Source organism: Macaca mulatta, chromosome 16 (assembly GCF_049350105.2).
Source record: "Macaca mulatta isolate MMU2019108-1 chromosome 16, T2T-MMU8v2.0, whole genome shotgun sequence".
NCBI lineage: Eukaryota > Metazoa > Chordata > Mammalia > Primates > Cercopithecidae > Macaca > Macaca mulatta.
This window is the reverse complement of record NC_133421.1, coordinates 18,070,187-18,087,862: the sequence shown is the minus strand read 5'-3', so window position 1 is coordinate 18,087,862 and position 17,676 is coordinate 18,070,187. Positions and strand designations below refer to the sequence as shown.

Genomic DNA, 17,676 nt, shown 5'->3' with positions numbered 1-17,676 from the left:
CCTGCCATTAAAATGTGGTAATTAAGGAACTGAAATTTCTGGAACATCAAGGCTTCTTTACTGGCCTGAGTAGAGAAACTGCTAAAGAAAGAAGGCAGGGTGACAAAAATCATACTTCACTAATGACCAACCCCCCTTCCCAACTGGAGTTAATACACCACACAAAGAAATATGTAAAGGAAAAACTGCAGAACAAAGGTTCTCCATGCTGTACAGGACTTGAGCAGAGGCTCAGCAAGTTTTGATAGCCCTTTTGGATTTTCCACACTGTGTAGCTGATTAACTCAGCAGAAGTTCACAGAAGTGAGACACCTCTGACTGTGCTCTAAAAGAAAATATCAAAAAGAGCTCAGAAGAGATCAGAGCCCAGGTCACCATCAAACTTTTTCCTCAGCCACAGCAAAACAATTTCACACTGCCCCAAATTCCTATACAACCAGTACAACTGTAATTGCCTATGTCACCAGTCTTATAACCTTAAAACATACACACTTAAAGCCAATAAAACTTGGAAGGTAAGAACAGAAAGAAGAAGATGATGCTCATTTTTCAGAGGAGGAAGTACACTGATACGGTCTTAAAAGTTAACATGTATAGTTTTTTTTTTTTTTAAAGATCTCTAATCTCTTTAATATTTTTCTTAATCATAGTGAGAAAGATCTTTTGCTTGATGATAACAGGAAAATAAATCTAAGCTAAAACAAATACTGCTGAACTTCAGATAATTTTTAAAAGCACAAGAGATATTAGTTCTCAAAATATTAAGGAAAAGGTTGTAAGATTAAAGCTTAGGATTATTATGGTTTTTTTGTGTGCTTGTTTTTAACAGAATGTATAAAATCTCATTCTAGCAACTCTTATCTGGCTATCCAGAGACATGTCTGAAACAATGCTTACCAGATAGAAGCATTAGCATTCTGGATGATGTGCTCTGAAGAACTGTTTCTTTTTCTTCCCTTTTTTCCTACTCTTTTTTTTTTTTCTTTTTTGAGGCAGGGTCTCACTTTGTCACCTGGGCTGGAGTGCAGTGGCACAATCGCAGCTCACTGCAACCTCTGCCTCCTGGGCTCAAGTGCTCTTCCTGCCTCGGCCCCCACAAGTAGCTGGGACTACAGGCGTGAGCCACCACACCCAGCTACTTTTTGTAATTTTTGTAGAGACGGGGTTTTCACCATGTTGCCCAGGCTGGTTTCAAACTCCTAAGCTCCAGTGATCCACCCAACTTAGCCTCCCAAAGTGCTATGATTACACCTTTTTTCCTACTCTTTTCTATGGCTTATGATTTATTTTAATTTTACTCTGTGTGTGTGTGTGTGTGTGTGTGTGTGTGTGTGTGTGTGTGTGTATGTATGTATGTATTTTGAGACAGAGTTTCACTCTGTTGCCAGGCTGGAGTGCAGTGGCGTGATCTCGGCTTACTGCAACCTCCACCTCTCGGGTTCAAGCGATTCTCCTGCCTCACCCTCCTGAGTACCTGCCACCACGCCCAGCTAATTTTTGTATTTTTTGTAGAGATAGGGTTTCACCATGTTGGCCAGGATGGTCTCGATCTCTTGACCTCATGATCCGTCCGCCTTGGCCTCCCAAAGTGCTGGGATTACAGGCATGAGCCACTGTGCCCGGCCGGCTTATGATTCTTTTATATTAAACCTAATGTTTACAGTTAAATCACTTTTATTCAAAAACATATTTGTGTTATAATTACAATGTAGTATGTATAGATGAGGACTAGATGCAAACAAACAAAAAATGGACATCCTAGGGTGACACTTAGGGTAAAAGTTTTCTTCCATTTCATGTTACTATAATGTCTGGGTAGATTTTAAAAAACCTTTTTTAAGTAACTGAAACCCTAAGAGGTAACTCTGAGCACATAAAGACATAAATGAAATGTCTTAGTGATGCATCGGAGCTTGGGAAATAAACTGGCTTTTTTGGGGAAAAGCAGCAGAAAAGCACTAAAATGAAAGCTGTACCTGAATGAGGTGATGGGTCCCCTTCCTCTCTCCGTGTCTCACCACTAGTCACAACTGAGGTGTTGGCAGTACCAGGCACTACTCCCATAGGCTGGGACATGACAACTCCATGATCCTCAACTTTGTCATCAAAGCTTCCCATGAGAGCCTTCCTGATAATGTCTTCCAGCCCGAGATTGCTGGCAGGATCAGCAAAAGAATGGCCTCTAGAGCTAACTGAGCCTGAAAAAGAATCAAAAACATTTCCACTTATTTCTGAAAGGCCAATCAGGAAACAAACATGCACTGCCCCATCAGCCCACTGAATACACATAGCACTTGGCAAGTGACCTAGAACAACACCAGGACCCACCACACAGAGACCCCCTTTTTTTTTTGTTTTTGGAGACAGAGTCTCTGTTGCACCCAGGCTGAAGTGCAGTGGTATGATCTTGGCTCACTGCAACATCCGCCTCCCAGGTTCAAGGGATTCTCCCACCTCAGTCTCTCAAGTAGCTGGGACTACAGGTACCCACAACCACACTGGGCTACTTTTTTGTATTTTTAGGAAACGGGGTTTCACCATATTGGTCAGGCTGGTCTCGAACTCCCAACCTCAGGTGATCCGCCTGCCTTGGCCTCCCAAAGTGCTGGGATTACAGGCGTGAGCCACTGCACCCAGCCCAGAGACCATCTTAATCCACAAATAACTCCTTAAGGAAATTTGTTTCCCAAGTGAATCAGTCACTCACACTTTTATTAAAGTTACTCAACAGTTTTCCCAGTTCCCTAGTTTCAACCTTGTTCTTTAATAGTTTCCATTCTTTTTGTTCATTTATCTTTTCAATAGGTATTTATTGGATCTCAATTCCTTTGTGTACTACTGGGTAAACCTTCCTTCACTAAATTATTTATTCATTTTTTCAGATTAGAGCAGTCACTCCCCTGGTATACAGTTGGTACTCAGTACATATTTGTTGGACTGACTACTGCTGTGCCAATTTTGTATTGGTAAATAATGTCTTTTCAGTCTTACCTGATGTAGTAACTGCTGGCAGATTAAAGATCTCAGTTCCTGGCTGAGCAGCTGCTATATTTAAGCAAACATTTGAGTTAATTAAGATGTGATAATCATATACACCAAACTAAAGTCTCAAAAAATTCCTATAATAAAATTAATCTTTTTATTTTCCATGACCTCAACCTTTATTTTTCACCCATTAAGTGAAGATAAAATGGAAGAACTTTTTTTTTTTTTTTGAGACAGGGTCTCACTCTGTTGCCCAGGCTGTTTTTTAAAAGGAAATCAGGAAATACGTAAGGTAAGAACATCAAAAGAAGAGCAATAAACTGTGTGCAGTGGTGCACTTCTAGTCCCCCAGCTACTCAGGAGGCTGAGGCGGTAGGATTGCTTGAGCTCAGGAATTTGACGCCAGCCTGGGCAACACAGTGAGACTCTCCCAAAAAGGTAAATAAAGGAGCAATGTAACCCAGAAAAGTTAAGGAACTTTGCACTGCTGGAGAAAAACAAATAGGAAAATACTGTTCTCAGAACAGGAACCAAGGCTTTCTGATGAAGAAGAAACCTTGGACTCTGGGATAACCGCCATGAGTACCAACAGGTTTGAGGCAGCCTGGGATGTGATCCAGAGGAAAGCCACCACAGTGAATACTATGAAAATGACTGTGTTTCCCTGCATGGCTAACTGGAAACTCAGGATATTTGCTGGAAAAAACAAAAGACTCTTGATCCTTTTCATTCCTGCTGACTGTGCAACTTGTAATCTGCAGTTTGAATGCTAACAGCATAAGACCTGGGAACCACCTATAATAAAGCAGTGTGCCAGAAAGGGGAAGAATTTGGGACATAAATTGGTGTTTCCGTCATTCCCAACTTGATGCTAAGAATTTTAAAGAGAAAAAAAGAATGCAGAAAGCAAGTGGGTGGCCAAATGATGTGTCCTGAAGAATGTGAAGTTTCTTTTTTTTTTTTCCTTTGAGACGGTGTTTCATTGTCACCCAGGCTGGAGTGCAATGGCGTGATCTAGGCTCACTGCAACCTCTGCCTCCTGGGTTCAAGCAATTCTCCTGCCTCAGCCTCCTGAGCAGCTGGGATTATAGGCCTCCACCACCACACCCAGCTAATTTTTGTATTTTTAGTAGAGACGGAGTTTCACCATTTTGGCCAGGCTGGTCTCGAATTCCTGACCTCAGGTGATCTGCCCACCTCAGCCTCCCAAAGTGCTGGGATTACAGGCGTGAGCTACCGTGCCCCACCACAATGAAATCTCTAATGAAACCACAGAACGATGGACTCTTACCCAAGGGGTGAGCACATTAGAGAAAAGGGAAGAGTGCATGTGCCTAGAAACAAACTTGATTAGGGAGGCTTTAAACTGACAGAGGAGAAAAGTCTTCAGAAGAACTAGAAAACAATGGCCATGGATGATAGTCTTCTTATGGGCCAGGTGACTAGGTAAATAATTTGAGCCTGAAATAGCAGAGCCTTGTTATCATGAAGTGTGTGGAATAGGAGTCATTCATTCATTCGATAGATATTTAATTGAGCAGTTATTTGGCTGAATCGTAAGATTACCTTCTTATTGATCAAAAATGGTCAGATGAAGACAATTTCCTATAAGTTAACCAATGATAATCCTTAGATACCACATTTGCAGGATACCCCTTCCTTTGCTTATGGAGCTTACAGTGCAGTGTGGTACTTGCTGAGGCCAAATTAGAATCACCTGGGTAGCTTAGCAAATTGTCTACATTCCTGGGGCCCCATAGTTCAACTATTTAATAAGCAGTCCAGGTGACTGGTACCTACTGTTGAGCAAGAATGTGGTAACTGCTCAGAACTTAGCAGAAGGGAAGGTAGGCATGTGAAAGCCACTGTGGAGGCCAACTTGACAGGAAGAGGTAACTCCCATCAGGAGGCAGAGAGACCAGGATAGTGACAGCCAGAGTAAAGGTAACTGTGGTAGGGAAGCAGGAGGAACTTTTTGCGTGGGGAGGTAGAATATGAATTTAAGTTTAGATACTTAAGGAGCCAGTAAGTTAGTCAAGAAGTAATGAGGTCTGCAAAGATATGTAAGTAGAGCTTAGTAGGAAAAGCTGGACTACAGATACAAATTTGGCAGTTTTCAGCATACAGGTGACCATTCAAATCCCGAGTAGATGAGATGACTCAGATTATAAGGCATGAGGAGAAAGGAGCTAAGAAGTGAGCCCTGGGGAAAACTAACAGTCAAGGGCCAGGCAAAGCAAGACTGAGCTTCTAAGGAGACACAAGTGGCCAGAGAAGTAGAGAAGAAACAGGAGAACATGGCATCAGAAAGCCAAAAGAAAGCATTTCAGGGAAGGAAAGTGGTTCACTGTGTCAAAAGCTGCAAAGAGATCCAATAAAGTAAGTTTTAAAGCATTACAGTTTTCAAAACAATAAAGTCATTGATGTCCTTGGGAACACTGGATTCGGATACAATGAGCTGAAGTGAAGCTGTGTTAGCCGCTGATGGCTTTCATTTAGTTCTGCTTCCCAGTGAAGGCTAAATGTGCCATGGTGGGCCCAGGAGCCTACTGGTTCTTTAATATAAATTCTCCTTTCCACCATGAAAAATAGTTCTTGCAATAAAAAAAAATCCCAGACTCTAAAGCAATTCTGTTAGTACTTCCCTTAAGACATAATTATCTCCTGTTAAAGTTAGGTACTTGTTTCATCATACAGCTTCAGGGAGTAGAGACCATCTGGCATACTAAAACACCCAACATAGTACACTACTCAAAACATTAGGCAAGAGAGGAGAAACTATAAAGTAGGCTTCTTCATTTCAAACATGGCATTTCCCTGTCGAGAGTTTCCCACTTTAAGGAAAGATAGACTAGCAGATGAGAGCAAACCACACAAAGGTGAAATGATTTGCATCTCAGTTCCCGGCTGCACTGAGATCTCTAGCTCTCCATGCTCACACAAATTCATCTATGAGTGCCGAAAGAATTTGAAAATGAGAGTATATTTTTGTTGGTGACACTTGAGGAGCTGTAAATAATACATTAAACTGTTGAAGACTGGAGACAGAAAATAGTAATAACAATATTTTTTTAAAAGAAAGGTGGCCAGACATGGTGGCTCATGCCTGTAATCCCAGCACTTTGGGAGGCTGAGGTGGGCGGATCACCTGAGGTTGGGAGTTCGAGACCAGCCTGGCCAACATGGAGAAACCCCGTCTCTACTGAAAATACAAAATTAGCCAGACTTGGTGATGGGTGCCTGTAATACCAGCTACTTGGGAGGCTGGTGCAGGAGAATCACATGAACCCGGGAGGCAGAGGTTGCAGTGAGCCAAGACTGCGCCACTGCACTCCAGCCTGGACCACAGAGTAAAACTCCATCTCAAAAAAAAAAAAAGAAAAGAAAAGAAAGGGTATCTGTAAGCCTGATAACAATTTTGGTCAGCATTCTAAAATATTTGTCTTTTAGATTATTTTGTTGCCACCTAAACAGAGAATCTAGTAATTAAGAGCGAGGACAAGTTCAGAAACAGAGTGGCACAGATCTAAACATGTATCACAGTGCAAGGCCCCCCACTTTCCTTTCTTTTGACAGGGTCAGGAGACTAGTAGATGGTAGATCACAGAAATAAAGCAGATCGCCCTTTCCTCAGCTGCCGCCACAGTGCTCAGTCCTTCCAAGGAAGCTAAGGCCACGGTGGGGTGAGGCCCTCACTTGATCCAGCGACTAGCACCACATCCGGTAGTGCCAGCCCCACACTCGCCTGCGCCCTGGCCTCTGTCTCCGAGCTTGCCTGCATCTCCTCAGCCCTCACTCTGCATGGCAGTGAGGTGACCATCACAGAGGATAAGACCAATGCTCTCATTAAGCAACTGGTGTATGTTGAACCTTTTGGGTCTAGCTTGTTTGCAATGGCCCTGGCCAATGTCAACACTGGGAGCCTCATTTGCAATGTAGGGGCTGGTGGACCTGCTCCAGCAGCTGGTGCTACACCAGCAGGAGATCCTGCCCACTCCACTACTGCTGCTCCAGCTAAGGAGAAGAAAGTGGAAGCAAAGAAGGAAGAATCTGAGGAGTGTGATGACATGGGCTTTAGTCGTTTTGACTAAATCTCTTATAATGTGTTCAATACAAAGCTGAACTTAAGAAAAAAAAAAAGAATAAACCAGACTATGGTATACCCAAAGTCTTTCTATCACAGGGACTGAGGAAAAGACTAGTAAGACTGGGGGATAGTACTGAGTGTGCTGAGAGAGTGCTGACAGGGCACGAGGAGGTTCTGATTAATACTTGCATATCAACCCAGAGGAAAGGTTCTGCCACAGAGCATTAGGCAGGGTATTTACCAACAATCTGCCTAAGATGCTATGAGTATGGAACTGTTAGAAGCCAGCTGGTCCATCATTAGCAACAGGGACTCTGGAGTTGGAATGCCTGGGTTTGAACAGCAGCCTCATTACTTACTAGATATGTAACCTGTTCCAACTCTTAAACTTGAGTATGTTTCCTCATCTACAAAATGGAGATAATTGTAATGTGTAATATGTAGGGTTGTTGTGAGGAATAAATGAGATTATATCTACACGTGCTTAGAATAGAGCCTACCACATAGTACATGCTAGATAACCTTTTGCTACCATTATTACTGATTTTATATTTTATTTTATTTATTTTATTATTTTTTTTGAGACAGAGACTCGCTCTGTTGCCCAGGCTGGAGTGCAGTGGCACGATCTTGGCTCACTGCAACCTCTGCCTCCCAGGTTCAAGTGATTCTCATGCTTCAGCCTCCCGAGTAGCTGGGATCACAGGTGCACGCCACCATGACCAGCTCATTTTTATATTTTTAGTAGAGACAGGGTTTCACCATGTTGCCCAGGCTGGTCTCAAACTCTTGATCTCAGGTGATCCACCCACCTTGGCCTTGCAAAGTGCTGGGATTACGGGCGGGAGCCACCACACCCAGACAATTTTTGTAATTTTTTTTTTTTTTCTTGAGACATCTCACTCTGTGGCTTAGGCTGGAGCAATCATGGCTCACTGCAGCCTCAATTTCTCAGGCTCAGGCGATCCTCCCACCTCAGCTTCCCATGTAAATGGGACTACAGGGGCATATACCACTGCACCCAGCTAGTTTTTTATATTTTGTAGAGACGGGGTCTCCCTGTGTTATCCAGGCTAATCTGGAACTCCTGGGCCCAATCAATCCTCCTGCCTTGGCCTCCCAAAGTGCTGAGATTCCAGGTGTGAGCCACCGTGCCTGGCCAATGTTGTATTTTTACACTGTGAGTTTATCAGAGTTGCATATGAATAGTGAATGAATCAACTCAAGACCAGAAAGACACCGGTAGGGTAGAAAAAGTAGTTGGACTGGAGCAAGCACAGACGGACTTGGACTTGTCCTATACTTGGAGCTAGTTATTGCAAAAGTAGAGCGAGGGCAAGGCGTGAATTAAAAGTAGCCCAAGACCTTGACATCAACATTCATACTAAGTACTTAACAGTGTACTTCATAATTTAACAGTGTACAGGCTGCCAACACAACAGCTAATAGTCTTAGGCTAGTTTAAATGCTACTTTAAATAATCTTAGGTGAAAAATGATGAATTTAGCATAGATCATATTACACTACTCTATTTTGTATTACTCGAAACCGAGTGAAAGGCTAGGCTAAATGTTTTTGGTGGAGAATAATTGAGATGGTAGGGGTACTAAGAATGAGGACATGTGATGCACAGCTGATGAAACTGGGGACATTGATTGAGAGGACTCCTGAAAGACACGTCTTCAAATATCTGAGGAGATGTTACGTGGGGATGGGCCCAAATGGACAAAAGGAAGACTGACGGGTAGGGGAGAAAGAAAAATAAACTATGGAGAGTTAATCCAGTCCCACGGAAAGAAAAGTAACCTAGACACAGATTCCTTCAAAGAGAAATGGCACAGCTTCAGAAAGGGGCGAACTCCTGCTTCCTAATTAGAACTCTTCACGGGCTGGCAGACACTTGAGAAGGAACTCTAGGATCAGATGTGTTGGACAGATGTCCTGTAAAGAGCCTTCAAACTCAAGCATTATAGGAGAGGCAACACTGGAGATCATTATTAATGCATGTTTTATTTGGGGTTCATGAAAGAAATCCCACTTACCCATATCAGAGTCACCTCCACCAGAGGAGTTCAACTTACGAAAAATCTCCTGCTTCTTTGATTTAACCATGGGTGATGTATTTTCAAGCTTGGTGAAGAATGAAGGCAAGTAGCTTATACTCCCTGGTGAGCGGGAATCATTCCTGTTAGGGCCAAAGTTAAGTATATTACAACCATGTAGTCCTAATCCTGGGGACATTCCTATCAATGATAACAACAGTCAGAGAGTACTTAGAAAACTACCGCCTCCTCATCCCGTGTTTGTGGTTACAGCCCTAAGAAACAGTATGTAATCATAAACCACTTAGTACATCATTTGAAGATAAAGGATTTAGCTCTCAAAATGAAATCATAAAATTAGAATTAGAATGGAGATAATCTAGAGCAGAAATTATTCGGAAGGAATAAAGAAGTAGCAAATGAATATTAATAGGAGAACTCAGAAACAGCTTATCGTGATGCCTTCTTAACAGCACAAACATTAATATATTCATGGTTACCACCTAAACTGGGAACTATTTTACTAGAATTAGTTTTAAGTAAACTACAATTAAAACTAATAGCACACTTGCCTATAAAATAGCAAGAACTCATATCTAAGCAATCAACAGCTGGACTGGAACACAACAGTATAGGAATAAAACTGCCTATTTGTTAACAATCATTTGTTAAGCCACCTAACAAATGAGCTGAATTTAATATAAAGAGTTTCATATTTTATAGGCAGCTTCCTATACTAACACATTTTAAAAAACAAGTTTCCCCTAACAGCTCAAGGCCACAAGGATCTAGCTAGAGCCAGAGCTGAGAACAGAGAATATAGGTTATTGACAGCCTAATCCAGTCATGTGGATTCATTCATCATTCAAATACAAGAACACTTACTCTATGCCAGGAAAGACAATTAAGGTGATAGGAACAGGAATAAGACATGGTCCCTGTCCTCAAAACACTCATAAACATAGGGGGAAAGACGTAAATGTATAATAAAATTGAACATCACTCCCTCTCCAAAAATGGATTTTCTTCATTTCATTGAAAAGTACCAATATCTGTTTAGCTCCCTAAGAATAAATGCAATAAATTAATAGCAACACATTGTAAGAAAGGCACTAGCAATTTGGAGTTAGACCTTCGTTTAAAACTGGCCCTTCCCCATTAGTATCAGTATGACCATGAGCAAGTGACAGGTCTGGCTTTCAGCGCACCAGTGAAGGGTTCAGCATTAGGCAAACTGTATGACTATGGAATTCAGGGAACAATAAACAACATGATTTGGACAGAGATTCCAGTGTAGGGGTGATGCAGAGGGAAGTGACGCTGAATGGGCAGCATACACCTGGTCATGCAAGAACTCAGATGCCATGCTAAAGACTGGGTGCTGGATTCTGCATGAGTTTTAGACAAATCACCCAGGTGGAGGTATGGAGATTGACTGGAAAGGAGCCAACTCAAAGGCATCTAGTCAAATGGGGATAATAATTTAATAATTAATAGGGTTGGGGTCAGGGTTAGAAATAGGTAACATTAAATCTTTTCAGAGTCCACAGTGCTTGGTATACAGTAAGCATTCAAATGTTGGCTGAATCAATGGATGACCCTTTCCCCTAGACAAAAACATTTAAAATAATATCTAGAAAGACTTAATTTCAAGAATAATGAACAAATATTTTCTAACCTATTTAAATGTGATATTATAAATATTTTCTTTTTGCTAAAATCCACTAGCATTAAATCAGTAGGAAAACAGAGACAAATGATCCTCTGAGAATGCCATCCAGACATAAAAGCCCAAAGGAGAAAAATGGCACCAACTGAAGGAAATGTTAAAGCATAAGCACCCGCGCCAGGAATGGCTGCTGTCACTAGGAAGTGCACGTACCTCTGCTCTGCAGGCTCTGCGCCCCTCTGAGACAACAGCAGCAAGCTGTCCTGTTTCTCATGCACAACTGGAACCTGGGGTGGGGAGATCGGCTCGTAGGGCTCCGAAGAGACGTGACTCCTCTCTGGGGATTTTCCAGGCCTACTATTGTAACGTGAAATATTAGATTGTGTTTCAAAGGCACACCTGAGACTTACCTAAACAGAAACTTGTTAACTCATGACTTCATTCAGGAGAAGGAGCAAAAGCTGCCAATTTCTATCAGAAAAAAAGTTACCTCAGGTATTCACTATATACATAGTTCAAACAAACCAACAAACAAAAACCACTGTGTTACTGCCACTTGACCCATGCACACCCCGTGGATCCAGGAGTCACGTCATCAGACAGTGCTGCCCGGGCAGCAGCAGTGGCAGAAGTTGCGTCCTTGAGGCTCCCCACATGTACTTCAACGTCAGACGCCATCCCTTGGCTCCTTGGCTCCTTAGGAAAACCCTTGTTTCCTACCTATTGAGGTTTTCCTACCTATTTTGAGTCATGACTGACCAGTTCTTTCATCAGCAAGTTAAAGATAAAGGACTTCAGTACTAAACTGACACCCAAGAAGTTTTATCAGGTGAGTCAACTTATGTTCTTTTTTTTTTTTTTTTTTTTTTTTTTTGAGACAGAGTCTCGCTCTGTCACCCAGGCTGGAGGGCAGTGGCGTGATCTCGGCTCATTGCAACCTCCACCTTGCGGGTTCACGCCATTCTCCTGCCTCAGCCTCCTGAGTAGCTGGAACTACAGGCGTCTGCCACCACGCCCGGCTAATCTTTTGTATTTTTAGTGGAGACGGGGTTTCACCTTGTTAGCCAGGATGGTCTCGATCTCCTGACCTGGTGATCGGCCCACCTCGGCCTCCCAAAGTGCTGGGATTACAGGCGTGAGAGTCAACATAGGTTCTAGTTACACTGTATTATGGCAGAGGGGTTCTCTGCAATTTTATATTTTTTCTCTGGATACCATTTGGTAAGAATAATATAAGATAGACACACTATTTAGCTCCCACCCATTTATCTCTCTTTTTTTTTTTGAGACAAGAGTCTGGCTTTGTCACCCAGGCTGGAGTGCAGTGGTGTGATCTCAGCTCACTGCAACCTCTGCCTCCCAGGTTCAAGGGATTCTCCTGCCTCAGCCTCCCGAGCAGCTGGAATTACAAGCGCCCGCCACCACTCCCCGGCTAATTTTTGTAATTTTAGTACAGACAGAGTTTCACCATGTTGGCTAGGCCTCCTGACCTCAGGTGATCCGCCTGCCTGGGCCTCCGAAAGTGCTAGGATTACAGGCATGAGCCACCATGCCTGGCCCGTTTATCTTATTATTACAATTTTTATTTTTTAGAGACAGGTTGACCAGGCTGGAGTACAGGAATGCAATCATAGCTCACTGCAGCCTCAAACTCTTGAGCTCAAGTGATCCTCTCACTTCCATCTCCTGAGTACCTGGGATTACAGGCATGCATCACCATGCCCAGCTTATGTTTTTATTATATGTTTTATTATGTCTGTGTGGCTCATTTTTAATTTTTTGTAGAGACGGGGTCTCACTATATTGCTGGCCTCAAGCAATCCTCCCACCTCAGCCTCCAAAAGTATTTGGAATTATAAGCACCTGGCCCCACCACACCCCCAATTTTTTTTTTTTTTTTTTAAAGACAGAGTCTTGCTCTGTCACCCAGGCTGGAGTGCAATAGCATGATATTGGCTCACTGCAACCTCCACCTCCCTGGCTGAATGAATTCTAGTGCCTCAGCCTCCCAAGTAGCTGGGATTACAGGTAGCCACCACCACACTTGGCTGATTTTTGTAGTTTTATTAGAGACAGGGTTTCACCATGTTGGCCAGGATGGTCTCAAACTCCTGACCTCAAGTGATACACCTGCCTTGCCTCCGAAAGTGCTGGGATTACAGGCGTGAGCCACCACACCCAGCCCCCCTGAAATTTTTTGACATAGTGATTATGCATATTAAAGCCACCTGTGACTTTCAACATCTGAATTATGACTATAACACTAAAGCAAAATTATAACATGATTTGTTATGGCCTTTCCCAGTCAGTCCATCCAGTTATTCAAGATAGTCACTTTTTTTTTTTTTTTAGTTGTTTTAGTGTTTACCTCCAAAACTTGGTAAATAATCTTAAACATGTTTTTGATTTATAAAACTTGAAACAGAATCTGTTAACTCTCTTTCATGAAAGATGAAGAATCTGATTTGCCTTCTCTGTTGCTGCCCATTTTATTTTTACTTTTGAGACAGGGTCTCCCTCTGTCACTCAGGCTAGAGTGCAGTAGTATGATCACTGCTTACTGCAGCCTCAAATTCTGGGCTCACGTGATCCTCCCACCTCAGGCTCCCAAGTAGCTGGGACTACAGGTGCATGCCACCATGCCTGGGCAATTTTATTTTTTAGTTTTTTTTGTGGAGATGGGGTCTCACTATGTTGCCCAGGCTGGTCTTGAACCCCTGGCCTCAAGCGATCCTCTCACCTTGGTCTCCCAAAGCACTGAGATTAAAGGTGTTGGCCACCGTGCTGGCTTGCCTATTTTATTTTAATTTTGTGCATTTTGCCTTTACATAGCATACTTCAGCCTTTTATATTTTCTTTTTTAAAAATGAAGAAATTAGTACACATACCTTTACTTCTACCTCTCTTTCCTATGCAACCCTCAACTCTCAATATCTGTCAGCCATTTTTATGATTTATTGCCTCACATCCTTTTCTAGAACTACAGAGAAACTCCTCTGTGTTTTGCTTATAAAAATCACTCCATACAATTCCAATGGAAATGGAATAACCTGCTCCTGGAGTACATAATAAAATAAAGGCAGAAAGCAAGTTTTTTGAAACTAATGAGAACAAAGATACAACATACCAGAATCTCTGGGACACAGCTAAGGCAGTGTTGACAGGGAAATTTATAGCACTAAATATCCACATCAAAAAGAAAGATCTCAAGTTAACAAGCTAACATCACAACCAAGAGCAAACAAATCCCAAAGCTAGCAGAAGACAAGAAATCACCAAAACTGCCAGGTGCAGTGACTCACACCTGTAATCCCAGCACTTTGGGAGGTCGAGGCAGGCAGATCACCTGAGGTCAGGAGTTTGAGATCAGCCTGACCAATGTGGAGAAACCCTGTCTCCACTAAAAAAATACAAAATTAACTGGGATGGTGGTGCATGCTTGTAATCCCAGTTACTCGGGAGGCTGAGGCAGGAGAATTGCTTGAACCCGGGAGGCAGAGGTTGCAGTGAGCCGAGATCGCGCCATTGCACTCCATCCTGGGAAACAAGAGCAAAACTCCGTCTCAAAAGAGAAAAAAAAGAAATAACCAAAACTGAAGCTGAACTGAAGGAGACTGAGACACAAAAAACCACTCAAAAAATCAACAAATTCAGGATCTGGTTTTTTTTTCTGTTTTTTTTTGAGACAGTCTCGCTCAGTCGCCCAGGCTGGAGTGCAGTGGCGCGATCTCGGCTCACTGCAAGCTCTGCCTCCCTGGTTCACGCCATTCTCCTGCCTCAGCCTCCCGAGTAGCTGGAACTACAGGCACCTGATAGCACACCCGGCTAATTTTTTTTTTTTTTAAGTAGAGACGGGATTTCACCGTGTTAGCCTCTCGATCTCCTGGCCTCGTGATCCGCCCTCCTCGGCCTCCCAAAGTGCTGGGATTACAGGCGTGAGCCACCATGCCCGGCTTCAGGATCTGGTTTTTAGAAAAAATTAATAAAACAGACCACTAGTTAAGACTAACAGAGAAGATTCAAATAAACACAATCAGAAATGACAAGGGGAATATTACCACTGACCCCACAGAAACACAATCAATCATTAGAATATTATGAACACCTTTATGCATATAACCTAGGAAATCTAGAAGAAATGGATAATTTCTGGACACATACACCCTCCCAAAACTGAACCAGGAAAAAACTGATTCCCTGAACAGACCAATAATGTGCTCTGCAATTGAGTCAGTAATAAATAGCCTACCACCCAAAAAAAGCCCATGACCAGACACATTCACAGCTGAATTCTACCAGATGTACAAAAAGAGCTGGAGCTATTCCTGCTGAAAATATTCCAAACATTGAGAAAGGACTCCTCCCTATCTCATTCTGAGGCCAGTGTTGCGGGAAGTCAGGGACCCCGAACAGAGGGACCGGCTGAAGCCACAGCAGAAGAACATAAATTGTGAAGAGTTCATGGACATTTATTAGTTCCCCAAATTTGTACTTTTCTAATTTCTTATGCCTGTCTTTATTGTAATCTCTGAACATAAATTGTGGCGATTTCATGGACACTTATCACGTCCCCAATGAATATCCTTGTGATTTCCTATGCCTGTCTTTACTTTAATCTCTTAATACCATCATCTTCTTCGTAAGCTGAGGAGGATGAATGTTGCCTCAGGACCCTGTGATTGTGTCAACTGCACAAATTGTTTATAGAGCATGTGTGTTTGAACAATATGAACTCTGGGCATCTTAAAAAAAGAACAGGATAACAGCGATGTTCAGGGAACAAGAGAGGAACTTTGAACTGGCCGCTGGTGAGCCGGACAGAACAGAGCTATATTTCTCCTCTTTCAAAAGCAAACAGGAGAAATATCGCTGAATTATTTTTCTCAGCAAGCAACATCCCTGAGAAAGAGAATGTGCCCTGAAGGTAGGCTTATCAATGGCCCCTTTAGAAGCGTGCAGTCTTTTGTCTTTTATGGTCGAAGCCGACAGGATGAAATAAGCCCTGGTCTCCTGTAGTGCTCCCAGGCTTATTAGGACGAGGAAAATTCCTGCCTAATAAACTGTGGTCAGACAGGTTGTCTGCTCTCAAACCCTGTTTCCTGATAAGATGTAAACAATGTTATCACTGTTTTGGGCACAGTGCCCGAAACTTCATTAGCAATTTTAATTTCACCTCATCCGGTGGTCATGTGATCTTGCCCTGCCTCCATTTGCTTTGTGATATTTTATTACCTTGTGAAGTATGTGATCTCTGTGACCCACACCCTATTCATGCACTCCCTCCCCTTTTGAAAATCGCTAATAAAAACTTGCTGGTTTTACGGCTCGGAGAACATCACGGATCCTGCCGACATGTGATGTCTCCCCCGGACACCCAGCTTTAAATTTCTGGCTCTTGTGCTCTTTCCCTTTATTTCTCAACCCAGCCGAGACACTCAGGAAATAGAAAAGAACCCATGTTAAACATCGGGAGCAGGTTCTCCTGATAGGCCAGCATCATCCTGATACCAAAACTTGGCAGAGACACAACAACAATAAAAAGAAAACTTCCAGCTAATATCCTTGATGAACATCAATGCAAAAATCCTCAACACAAAATACTGGCAAACCAAATCCAGCAAAACACTAAACAGCTTATCCACCACAATCAAGTAGATTTTATCCCTGGGATGCAAGGTTGGTTCAATATACACAAATCTCAATAGATGCATAAAAGGCTTTCAATAAAATTCAATACCCTTTCATGTTAAAAACTCTCAGTAAACTAGGTATTGAAGGAACATACCTCAACAAAATAAAAAGCCATATATGAAAACCCACAGCCAAATCATACTGAATGGGGAAAAGCTGGAAGCATTCCTCTTGAAAGCCAGCACAAGACAAGGATACCCTCTGTCACCATTTTTATTCAACAGCCTATTGGAAGTCCTCACCAGGGTGATCAGGCAAGAGAAAGAAAGAAAGGGCATCCAAATAGAAAGAAAAGAAGTCAAACTATCTCTGTTTGCAGAGGCATAACCACATATCTAGAAAACTCCATAGTCTTAGCCTCAAAGCTCCTTAAGCTGAAAAACAACTTCAGCAAAGTCTCAGGGTACATCAGTGTGCAAAAAAAAAAAAAAAAAAAAAAAAAAAATCACTAGCATTCCTATACACCAATGAGAGCCAAATAAGGAATGCAATTTGATTCACAACCACCACAAAAATAATAAAATACCTAGGAATACAGCTAACCAGGGAGGTGAAAGATCTCTACAAGGGGAACTACAAAACACTTCTCAAAGAAATAAAAGATTACATAAACAAATGAAAAAACATTCCATGTTCATGGATAGGAAGAATCAATATCGTTAAAATGGCCATACTGCCCAATGCATATTACAGATTAAATGCTATTCCTATTAAACTACCAACGACATTCTTCACAGAACTAGAATAAACTATTTTAAAATTCATATAGATCCAAAAAAGAGCCTGAATAGCCAAGGCAATACTAAACAAAAAGAACAAAGCTGTAGGTGTCACACTACCTGACTTCAAATTATAATACAGGGCTACAATGACCAAAACAGCATTGTACTGGTACAAAAATAAGACACACAGACGAATGGAACAGAACAGAGAACCCAGAAATAAGGCCTCACACCTACAAGTATCTGATCTTCGACAAACCTAATAAAAACAAGCAATAAGGAAAGGATTCCCTATCAATAAGTGGTGCTGGGATAACTGGCTATCACATGCAGAAGATTGAAACTGGGCCCTTTCTTTATGCCATATATGAAAATTAACCCAAGATGGATTAAAGACTTAAATGTGAAAAAAAAAAAAAAAAAAACAAAACAAAACTATAAAAACCTTGGAAGACAACCTAGGAAATGCCTTTCAGGACA

At 42.1% G+C, this 17,676-nt stretch overlaps 1 protein-coding gene and 1 pseudogene across 48 annotated transcripts in view; one reads left to right on the top strand and one right to left on the bottom strand.

Moving 5' to 3' along the window:
- The window catches only part of NCOR1 (nuclear receptor corepressor 1), a 189,410-nt gene that overhangs the window by 6,213 nt on the left and 165,521 nt on the right, over positions 1-17,676 (bottom strand). For 28 of the 47 annotated variants that reach the window (XM_015118697.3, XM_015118710.3, XM_077970418.1 and 25 more), the window contains 4 exons: positions 10,997-11,140; positions 9,115-9,257; positions 2,992-3,045; positions 1,977-2,198 (listed from right to left, as the gene is read on the bottom strand). In XM_015118697.3, the coding sequence (XP_014974183.3) occupies positions 1,977-2,198; positions 2,992-3,045; positions 9,115-9,257; positions 10,997-11,140 (563 nt within the window). The remainder of the gene's footprint in view (positions 1-1,976; positions 2,199-2,991; positions 3,046-9,114; positions 9,258-10,996; positions 11,141-17,676) is intronic. The other 19 variants (XM_015118702.3, XM_077970441.1, XM_077970420.1 and 16 more) reach the window with 3 other exon arrangements.
- On the top strand, positions 4,265-7,137 carry LOC106993926 (large ribosomal subunit protein P1 pseudogene; annotated as a pseudogene). The gene is made up of 2 exons (XR_013405857.1): positions 4,265-4,283; positions 6,658-7,137. The product of XR_013405857.1 is annotated as a large ribosomal subunit protein P1 pseudogene (transcript).